Source organism: Patiria miniata, unplaced genomic scaffold (assembly GCF_015706575.1).
Source record: "Patiria miniata isolate m_02_andy unplaced genomic scaffold, ASM1570657v1 HiC_scaffold_5, whole genome shotgun sequence".
NCBI lineage: Eukaryota > Metazoa > Echinodermata > Asteroidea > Valvatida > Asterinidae > Patiria > Patiria miniata.
The window spans coordinates 7228520-7240066 of NW_024037072.1; the positions used below are offsets into that span (position 1 = coordinate 7228520).

Consider the following 11547-nt stretch of genomic DNA (forward strand, 5'->3'; position numbering starts at 1 on the left):
TTTTGAATCAATTTCCAACGCTGGTCGGCCGACCAGCGTTGGAAAAAACTGGCTTTTTTTTCAAATACTGGCCCCAATTGACCATCGCACTTGTTTGCAATCGATTACACACCTATGAACGGGTACAAGCCAGCTAGACTGGTTCCCTGACCTTACAATTCCCCAATGTATGTAAACTGCTCTGTTTCTTCTTATATGGAGTCAGGGAACCAGACTACAGGAAAATGATTGTTTTTCTTGGTTTTTATAGCATTTTCGAACCCAAAACCTCAAAAACGTCAGTGTATTAACTATATATTTCCAACCCCCCAATTCCATCCATTTCTGAAAATTACAGCAAAAGCAAATGATGTATATTCCCTTTAAAGGTACACAGGATCATTTGAAGTTTTCGTAGTTTCACGAAATGGACCAATTTAAGGGTTATTCATTTATAGCAGACGTCGCTCCAACTGAGCTGTTTAGTGTTTTGTGTCCACTGGTGCTGGAAAAAACTCGGGAAAAAAAAGCTATTCATTTTCAACCGTCAAATTTAAGTGCAGCTCACGGAATCTGTCGTGCATAGAACCCATAGGTCACAGGGAGTTGCCGAGTGTCGGCTCTGCTGTGGGAAAGTAATACGTACATAAACCTAGCGTACCCAAGCATACACATGAAGTCAACAGCTGGCTCACTGTCGCATGTCATATTTGAGAAACCTGTTTGTGCTCAGCGATAGTTAGGTCCTAACCATCATTAGTACTGATACAAAATTCCTCTGTTTTTGAAAATGACAGCATACCAGGCTCAACGAATTTACAGGATTTCATGCAATCATAGGTTTTCCCGGCCAGTGTCCGAAAATGTTCATTCACTTCTGAAAATCGGTCATTCATTTTCGTCTAAATTTGAGAATGGCTATGAACACGCATTTCATTTTTGCTACTAGAGCATTCGATTCTGTTTCAGTTCAATCAATTAAGTAATTGAGCAGCACCTTCGTTTACATGTATGTCCATTCAGATTTGTTTACGAGACTTTTTTTTCACTTTTAGAGGGCGATTTCAAATATTCACCATTCTATTTCACCTTTAGTTTAATGCCATCAGCACCAGATACAATTAGGGGTTTCTTTTTCATTAACCGTCAATAAAATTAGCTGTACCTGAAATCAATTTAGACAAGGTATGCTGTGTAAATGAATGCACAGAGAACGCAACTGGCCGTCTGTTTCTCCAAACCGAATGCTGTGGACAATGAAAACGATTGAACTTTCGTTGAATTGAAATGGGATCAAAGATGTACATTCAAATTCAGATGAAAAGGAATGACCGATTTTTAGAAGTGAATGAACATTTCAGGAAATTGGCTGGCAAACCCTATATTTACTGTACAATTAAGTGAGTGGTTTCATAATATTGAGCATACTCATATTTTGAGTGTTTGTAAATGATCCTATATCCTTCACAAGCCACTTCTGGTTTCCGACATTTGTTACCTGCTTGATACATGATCCCGGTAACACGTCATGAAACTGGTTCAGAAGCAATCCTTTCCACATGTGGTCAAGCTGGTCTGATGGATAGCGCCCTCTTAGTCCAGGAATGGCCAGTCCAAGCGAATGAACCAGCTCCACATTCCGTAACATGAACTCCAACTTTCGATTGTATTTCTTGAGCTGCAAAATAATTATGTATGATTCAAAAATTTACAAATAAAAAAGTTGAAATGGGACACTTAACTTCGCACAAGGCTATCAAAATGTTACTTTTCCAACCACTATTAACAACAATGCACAAAGTGTAAAAAAAAACTACATTATCTCACGAGCAATAGTGGAACATGGAATAACATACGGCGTCTGTGTCCCACATGCCTCATGGCTGAAGGCTAAAGAATTCATCTTCAAGCAAACTTGAAGCTGTAAGTTGAGATAGAATAGGCACCGTGCGCTGTACAGTGGTGTTCCTATTACACAAGCGTTCCGCAGGAATGGCACGGGCATCTATTCTTAGAATAGCGCATGCCGCATAGTGTGGTGTAGACCGCCAATAATGTAGCACGGTTTGTTGCCGGGGATCGACCAATCAGCATTCAGGATTCAAGTTTGCTTGAAGATAGTAAAAAAATTTTGGTTTTTATGATGTTCTTCCATATTCAGATATTGGTAGCTTGCAGCCCGTTTCAAAGCAGAATTTTATTTCAACAGATCAAATAACTTGAAGTAATGGAGTTTCTACTGTTCAACTGTCCAGCATGCATTTCACCGATTGAAGCACCAGATCATAATTAACAAATGTGGAGTTTTTCTAAAGATATTAATTCAGTCAGATAATGCTGAAGGGGTAAATTATCCACCGATCTACTGAATCAAAAATTATTTATTCTAAACCATTTTCAAAATCATTATTCAAAAGATATAAATTCTATTTCAGCCGAACCTGTATACGCATACACAGTCAAGTTATCATCCTCTATATTCTTTGCCTATAATTTATATATTTACAGTCTTTTATGTCTTTATTCCCAAGCGCTTGAACCCACCTTAGCCTGTGTAGTGAATGTGCCCTGATGCAACTCCAGATACAGCTCCCCGACCCATGAACACAGATTGTCTGTTCCTTCCTTCACCACTGACTCAAAGAAATCCACGGGTGTTGACTGCTTGACTCTAGCAAATGAAAAAAAAAACCAGAAAAAAAAACTTGTTGAGAAAGCCGAGGAGGAAGGTTTTTTTTTTTACAAGGCTGATAGGCACTCAGGTAAAGGGCTACAAAAAGCCGTTCCAATGAGAACGTTCCGAGCGTTCCAACTGAGATGCTCCCTAATTTCTCAGTCTGGAGGAATTTTACATCATTTTGCACAGACAATCCAGAGTTGCGCAAACCTAATAGTACGAGGAGTGTCTCAGGTCGACCTGAGATACATTTATTTTAAAAAGGCAAACTTTGTGTAATAATTTTCAATTGGCCACACTGCAAGAGTCATTTAAAGTGACTGCAAAAGTCCGTCTTTTGACATAATTTCAGTTTCAGACATCACACATTTTCATGAAATCTAATGAAGAATTTTAGAATACTGCTACTGTACCTTGGCAGTCCATCAACTTCTTTGACTCTCTCCAGTCTTGCTAGCATCTCTTCACTGTAAGAAATTCGACAGTATCCTGCATTAACGTCCTAATGATGTTTTCATAAGGGAATAAACATGTGCTTGGCCAGTTTTGGACAAGTACGTTTAAAAGTGGCTAGGGGCCTGGGTGCCGATAGTGGCCCGAGCCAAAGGTGAGGGCCATTATCTGCACGTTTTGTGAAACATCCCTCATGACCACTCTGCATGGCCATGTCTCTGGTATGTGCCTCGCACGCGTACTGCTTAAAAATCTCCTTATATGGAAATGGGTGTGCGTGGCATGTACTGAAAAATGAGGCGAAGAACGCAGCGGTGTCCGTGCTTTAGAACGTTGTCTCATTATTTCAAAATTCTCCACAGACGACCACGCACATCCTACGAGAGTGTCCAATCTTCGGCCCTCCCAAGGGACCTGCTGGCCTGATCGACCTTGACGACACCACATTGGAGTGGTTGAGAACTGATGTTCCGGTGTGATACCTCCAGGAACAAGTTATACGAACGATGACAAAAATTCTACATCGAACACTGATTATAAGCAGCCTCAGTGGTGATGGGTAAATAGTCTGTCATGATATTTCTGGGGTTAGTAATCCATTGTCAAAGACTGAATTGTTACATACAGGGCAAGTAAAAAAAAAATGAAACCCAAATGTCGGGACCATGGTTTTAGTGAAATTTTGAATGTAGCACTTTAAAATCTAGGATATGAAAGCTCAATTCATAAGCTTTCTTTTTAGTACAAGAGTCATTCAATTCACTCATGTACTTTTCAAGTTACGGACTTTTAAACACAAGCACCGTTTTAAAGTTTTGTCCACAGATCACAAAAAAGGTAAGTGTTCTTTCAGCAATACGAAAAACAAATCACATAGGGATGTGTGTGAATTGTTTTTGTTTTGCTGATAGAACGCACAGAGATTTGAATGATTCTTGTACTAAAAGAAAGCTTATGAATTGGACTTTCATATCCTAGATTTTGAAAGTGCTACATGCAGAACTTCACTAAAACAATAGTCCTGACATTTGGGTTTCATGTTTTTTTACTAGCTGGACCAAAAATGTAGTGCAAACTGATAGCTGTGGCACCTTTCTCTTACCTTGGTCCGCCTCCCCCGTCCCCATGACCGAAGAGAAGTATGGAATGATTGACACGCCCCTTGTCCTTGTTACCTTTCACTGTCTTCAAAATCTAACAAAATAATGAAAACAAGTAGTTCAGTTGAAGAACATGGTGTCATTTCTGATTCAAATCAGCTAACTTCCCCCTCGCAAGCTCAGTGTTCGTATTGTAAGCAGGAGGTCGAAGGCGAAAAGTTCAACGATGGCCAACAACCTATAAAGAATAACTGACTTACGTCTTCGACTTTGGCAGATGTTCCATAATCATCAGCTGGCGGGAAATGGGTTAGGCAACGTGACCCGTCAATCCCCTCCCACCAAAATGTTGAATGCTGACAAAACAAAGAAACAAAGAAACAAAGAAACAAACAAATTAAAAAAGTGTATCTGTGAGTTTGCACTCAAACTTTTGAACAATGTTATAACTCCCACTGACCATGAAACACTGCAATAGCAAGTAATACAGGGTGAGTAAAAATTGATTCATAAGCTTTCTGTTAGTACAAGAATCATTCAAATCATTCATGTACTTTTCAAGAATTTTAAACACAACCACCATTTAAAAATTATGTCCACGGATCACCAGAAATGTGTGCATTCTTTCAGCAAAACTAGAACAATTCACACGCATCCCTGTGTGATATTTTTTCGTTTTGCTGAAAGAACACTTACCTTTTTGTGAACCGTGGACAGAACTTTAAAACAGTGGTTGTGTTTAAAATTCCGTAACTTGAAAATGACATGAGTGATTTGAATGATTCTTGTACTAAAAGAAAGCTTATGAATTGGGCTTTTAAACCCTAGATTCTGAAAGTGCTTGACATGCAGAACTTCACTAAAACAATGGTCCCGACATTTGGGTTTCTTTTTTTCTTTTGACTGACCCTGTAGGTTTATGCAGCACAAATAAAAAAACTTCCTGAGTCAAGGCTGTTTTCTACCAAGAGACAAAATTGTGACATTTCGATGAGGGAGAATGGGATGAATTGATCAAGATTCCGGGAATTTTAAACTCACTGGGAATTTGTTGATGAGACTCCAGCTGAGTTTCTGAGTGACAAAATACTCTATGCCTGCTTCTCGGACGATCTGCGGCAGCTGGGCTGAGTAGCCAAAAGTGTCTGGAAGCCAAAACTGTCAAGAATGAACAGTTCAAATCAGTGTTGTAATTAAATTAGTCACAGGTCAATCACAAGTCAATCACAAGTAAAAAATCACAAGTCAATAACAAGTCAATAACAAGTCAATATCAAGTCAATCACAAGGCGATCACAAGTCAATCACATGCAATCGCAAGGCAATTACAAACAATCCCAAGTCAATCACAAGTCAATAACAGGTTGATCACAGTCAATCATAAGCCGATCACAAAATCAATCGTATGCCAAGTAAAAATACAAGTTGATTAAAGGGAAAATACAACATTTGCAAACATCAAAAAATAAAACTACCAAATCATTTTGAAATACCTTGCTGGACTGTAAGTGAATGACAGTGTAAAGCATCCTGTACAATCATGGCACCTGGTATACTGTCATTTTCAAGAAAAGTGGTATTTTTGTATCAATTTCCAACGCTGATCGGCCGATCAGCGTTGGAAAAAACTGGGTTTTTTTCAAATACTGGCCCCAGTTGACCATCGCACTTGTTTGCAATCGATTACACACCTATGAACGGGTACAAGCCAGCTAGACTGGTTCCCTGATCTTACGATTCCCCAATATATGTAAACTGCTGTGTTTCTTCTTAAATGGAGTCAGGGAACCAGACTACAGGAAAATGATTGTTTTTCTTGGTTTTTATAGCATTTTCGAACCCAAAACCTCGAAAAAGTCAGTGTAACTATATTTGCTATACATTTCCAACCCCCCCAATTCCATCCATTTCTGAAAATTACAGCAAAAGCAAATGATGTATATTCCCTTTAACAAATAACACCGGATCAACAATGATGAAAGAGTGTCTTTGTCGAAATGCTTTGTATTGCTACATGTGTAGTCACTTGAGCGAACCGAACGACATACAATCCTCTTACACTACTAATGATTTGACTTGAAATTAATTGCAACATACTTGGGATTGGATTCGGATTGACTTTGGATTGGGTTGGGATTAACTTGGGATTAACTTGGGATTGACTTGGGATTGACTTGGGATTAACTGGAAATTGACTTTGGATTGACTGAGTTTGAATTGGGTTTGGATTGACTAGGGATTGACTTGGGCTTAACCTGGAATTAACATGGAATTGGCAGGACTTGGGATTGAAATGGGACTAACTTTGTCTTGACTTGGGACTAACTTGGGATCAACATGGGATTGATTGACTTATTGACTTAGGATTGACTTGGGAATTGAGATGGGATTAACTTTGGATTGACTTGGGACTGACTTGGGATTAACATGGGATTGATTGACTTATTTACTTAGTATTGACTTGGGAAGTGAGATGGGATTAAATTTGGATTGACTTCGGACTGACTTGGGATTAACATGGGATTAAAATACTGACTTACTTGGGGTTGACTTGTGAGTAACTTTGGATGGAATTGGAATTCATTTGGGTTTCATTTGATTAAATGAAGTTTGAATTAAATTTCAAAATCAAGTCGACATGTTAGCTATATTAAATATACAACGAAGTACAATATAGGCTTATATCCGTGAACAACTTTGATTAAAACCAGTCATTCAATCCACTCACCACGTTACACTTCCTCTGAAAAACCTTCATGAAGAAGCGCTGACCGTACAAGAACTGGCGGACGAAGGACTCCCCACTAGGAAGGTTCCCATCCATTTCTACCCACACTCCTCCAACTGGAATAAACTGATCCTTTTGAACACTGCGCCGTATCCTCTCGAATAGACCAGGATAGTGAATTCGCACCCAGTCATACTGCTGGGCCTGTCATTAAAAGATAACAAGTAGTCTATTTACAACGACGGGAAAAAAAAGAACTTTTGATTATAAAATATCATGACAGGGATGACAGGGTGGACAAACTGGTTTACTCCAGAGTTAAATATAGAGTGCGTTACGACAAGTTTCAATTTGCACAATATTATAGGTCCAACTCAGATCGCATAGAGTCAGTAATGCAAGATGGGCATTAGGTACACAGTCACAAGTTTATCTATTAAATATTTCTATCTCAAATGTTGCAAGTAACTTGAATTTTTTCCCACTTCTTGTACCCAAAATGACTTGAAATCGGTACATCTCGTGACGCAACTCTCTATATAAAGTTCTGGTTTACTCTACCTGGGAGCACACAAACTTGTAGTCTGGGTGCCTATCCATCAGCGCTAAGGTCGTGGACCAACTCCGGGCACACTTCCGCACTGTCTCTGCGTACGGCCACAGCCAGGCTGTGAAAGATAAACAGGGGGAAAAAATGTTGCAACGTGACGCTACTTCAGCGGTTGTGTACAAAGTCTATGGAGAGTCAAGAAAACTTTCGAAATATTTCCTAACAAAATTGGAAATGTTTCTGAGTCCAAAATTCATGTCTTAGGCCCAAAAAAAAAAAATTTGGTCTCTGGTCAGACCAAAGTTCCGGAATTGACGCGGCGACGCAGCTTTTTTTTTCTTCAAGCTTGGATTGTACAGACAAGGTGGGGTACTATTTTGCTTTTTTGGTGTCCTCATGTACATTGGTGTCCTCCATAATTTGCCTTGGTGCTCTCGATCATTTGCCTTGGTGCAATTTCCAATTCCTTGGTGCTCTTTGGTAAAAAAGAGCTACCGCTGAATATTTTGGAAAAAAAAAAGATTGACGCGCATGATTAAAATCGACGCGCGCGCTGACCAGAGACGGACTTTTTTTTTTTTGGCCTTATCATCATTTTTGCAATGACTGACCTTCATTGAGATGATATATGAAGAAAAAAGCTGCGTCAGGTTGCAACATTCTTTCCAAACAAAAGTTATTGTTATCACAGAAAACACATTGTCCGAAGTCCTCGGACGTAAAGGGTAGCAAGATCACTATTGATTTATACTCTAATGATTGGATTCACATCCTTTACGAAAAAAAACAAAGCTTTGTGATAAGTAAGACTTGGCAGAAGTTTAAAAAATAACTATTGTACACAATCAGAAACACTTTACCCGAATCAATGTGGGCATGCCCCATAGCGTGTACAGTATGACAGGATGAACCTGGTGCCTGACTGAAGAACTTCTGGGCTACCTGTCTTGCCTGCCGGTAGGAGTCAGGGTTCCCTACAGTACAAATGTTGACCATGGAATTGACCGTGTACAACGCTTGGAAGCTGCGCTGGTCAGTCTCTGGAATATGCTGAAGACAAGTCAAAGATAAATTTCAAATTAGTATTTTAGTGGAAAAAAAATTACATTTTGCAACAAGGGTAAAACATATTCAAAATCAAGATTGTTCCAGTTCCAGTGGCCTTGTAATTTATGAAGCTGCATTGATTGTCTCTGCACAATTATTTTGTTGGGGGGGGGGGGGGAAGGGTGTTTTTTGAGACATTGTAAAACTTCATTAAAATCAGCAAAATGGCTTCTGATGTTAGAAATTTGTTTTTGTACAGACGAAGCGGCACCGTCTGTTTCGGCATTGTCTCTATATTTCTGTGTGGTTATCTTGCATTTACAGAAAACTGTCAAAGATTAAAGTGTTTTATAAAGTCTTGAATATTTCAATTTCAATTTCAATTTTTTTTATTACACAATCCCACTTTATCCAGGATAAACAGCGAAGTCATAAAAAAACTCATGTGACTTAAGATTTATTTGATTACAACGTATCTCACCTTGGCCATATCCACCAGGGTCTCAATGTCATGGATGAGGTCAAACACCAACCGGTCAAAGGTCACCAGCTCAACCTTGCTCAGGGCAAAGGTCTTGTTGGGGTCAGGCGGTCCAATCAAACCAGAGCCGGCACCAAAAAGTCCATTACAAGCCATCTCAATGTAGAGAGAATGAGGTTTGCTGTAATCAGCAAAAATGAAAAAAATTAATGTCATGTGCAGGATCATTATTTCGTTCATAAGATAGATTTAATTGGGTCGGGGTGGGATGTATATTCAATATTGAGTTTCTGCCCTAGCTCCAACGTATTTTGTTTTCTTTTCATAAACACTGTATCAGTGTTGTCCTGAGTTATTGTGAGAAGAAATATCACTCGGGTGGGACTCGAACCCAGCGACCTCCTGCTTACTAGTGCAAACATCTTATCACTCGACAACCGTGCTTGACAGGGTCTGCTGGGTGGTTCCAATCTGATATAGCCATGGGTACCGCAACGAAACTATTCATAAGATGGAATATAGGCCCGAGATCTAATGATGTCACGCTTTGTATACATGTGGGCTTTCCTATGTGGTAGATGGTCCCTACTTCCTCTGGCGCGTCCCGACTTCGCTCCCATAGGAGAGCGCACATGTAAACAACGCCATTACATCATTATGTCATTAGGTCTATTTGCTATGGGAAGATGTAAATTAAATTATTTTGCCATTGTTTTTAAACGATGGATTTAGATCATGCAATCGGCTTACTGATTTACTTACAGATCAATTGATTTAATTTCTTATAGTTTTGATATCGTATTGTGTTTGTGAATCCTAGCTGTTTATTCCCCCTCCTTCCTTTTTGCCACAGTTTGTTTAGCACCTTTTTCTTTTAGATTAATCTGACCCCAAATCTGGAAATGTGGTTTGGAAACATATCAACAAAGTTTCAGTTTTGCTTATTGAAAATATTTCTGAGAAGTTTGCGTATTTGCTTCTTGCCATGTGCTATACCACAACAACGAATCACCAAAGAAAAGAAACTTTACATCGAAGTATCCGAAATTCTGGTAACTTTTGGTGCTGAAATACAATGTAACTGTAACATGGAGGTTTCTGTCTGAAATGACATCACACTGTTGCTCATGAATATTTAAAATTCAAATTAGCATAAAAAGCAAAGCGGCACCAAACTACCTATGAAAATGGCAAAACGAAAATTGAAAATAGTAAATGAGACACAAATGTGCATTTCGAAGGATTGCATTAACACAATTACATTGCTACAACACTTTAAATGAACTTACCCAGCTGGATATCCTAACAGAATGAAATCTTTGTGGTTGTCTTTGTTCAATCCTTGGGCAAGAATTCCATCTTGCCAAACCTGCAAAAAGCGGCAACATTTACAGTGAGAAGAAACCAAAAATAAAAAAAAGCCAAGTTTCATGTCTTCAACCGTCATTGGAAAATATCCACCCCAAAAAAACTTGGTCATATTTGGTCATAAGCCCAATCCCACACCTTTAGCTTGTTTACATGCGCTAGTGACTGAGTTTGACATAGCTACCTTGGTCACCTGACCACATGTTGCAATCTTATTGGTCAGTGTGCACTGTTCGATTGACAGGAAGGAACTTTAGCCACACACTCTGCGAACTGCCAAGCTTCATGTAATTTCAGCGAGTATAAACCCTCCATAGCTCCATACAGAGTCTTTGCTGATGGGGTTTTGCGTCCTCCAATGCACACCACGTGGATGTATTGATATATTTTGTTTGAAATTCTGTCATCAAGAAGGTATATAGGCACAGTTTCCCTGATTTTATTCTATTTTGCTTGTGTTGACTTACTGTTGCCTCCGAGTTGGAATTCCAAGCTAATCGCACTTCATCCTTATCGGACCATTTCTTGGGAATGGCAAACTCAATCCGAAACCAATGTGTTGCCCATCTACGAAAAGAAATATAAAAACAGTTTAACTGGTACAGCTCAAACACTGTATGTATTACATTATACATCCACATGAAATATGGATGAAATACGACAGGCATCTTATCCTAGCATACTTTGGAGCTCACTGACAGTCTCATGATAGACCTATCCATTTTTTTTACTGAGGAAATTTGTCCCTAAAGGCCCTGATGAAACAGTTGCCTGTCATATTTATGCTTAAATTTTATAATTAAACATTCCACTTGATGACAAATGCCTACTTACGTTGGTCCAAAAGACCTTCCCACTTCAGTTTTGGTAAAATCCCGAGTGATTGCCTCATGGTATGGTATCCTGTCTTCTACTGCACAGTGATAAATGGCTGTCACTGGTTGTTTGTCTGGATACAGCCTGTGAAGTAATGGGCAACTGTCATAAAACAGCACATGTCGGCCTCGGTACAAATTCTAGTTTTCTATTATAGCCTGGCGCACCCTTTTTTGGTTTTACCAATTCACTGGGTCATTGGGCCATCATACAAGGTGTGTGCTGAAAATTTAACAGATCTGACCGTAACCAGGCGACCGGATGAAATCAAATAAGAGTGATTTTTTT

The 11547-nt window shown here is 39.2% G+C and overlaps 1 protein-coding gene across 2 annotated transcripts in view; it reads right to left on the reverse strand.

Annotated features, from left to right (window-relative positions):
* The window catches only part of LOC119740808 (alpha-mannosidase 2C1-like), a 38192-nt gene that overhangs the window by 10265 nt on the left and 16380 nt on the right, over positions 1-11547 (reverse strand). For both annotated transcript variants that reach the window (XM_038216244.1, XM_038216243.1), the window contains 13 exons: positions 11218-11343; positions 10851-10950; positions 10305-10384; positions 9016-9196; positions 8348-8537; positions 7499-7605; positions 6938-7141; positions 5251-5367; positions 4470-4565; positions 4212-4303; positions 3070-3123; positions 2524-2650; positions 1478-1657 (listed from right to left, as the gene is read on the reverse strand). In XM_038216244.1, coding sequence (XP_038072172.1) covers positions 1478-1657; positions 2524-2650; positions 3070-3123; positions 4212-4303; positions 4470-4565; positions 5251-5367; positions 6938-7141; positions 7499-7605; positions 8348-8537; positions 9016-9196; positions 10305-10384; positions 10851-10950; positions 11218-11343 — 1654 coding nt within the window. The remainder of the gene's footprint in view (positions 1-1477; positions 1658-2523; positions 2651-3069; positions 3124-4211; positions 4304-4469; positions 4566-5250; positions 5368-6937; positions 7142-7498; positions 7606-8347; positions 8538-9015; positions 9197-10304; positions 10385-10850; positions 10951-11217; positions 11344-11547) is intronic.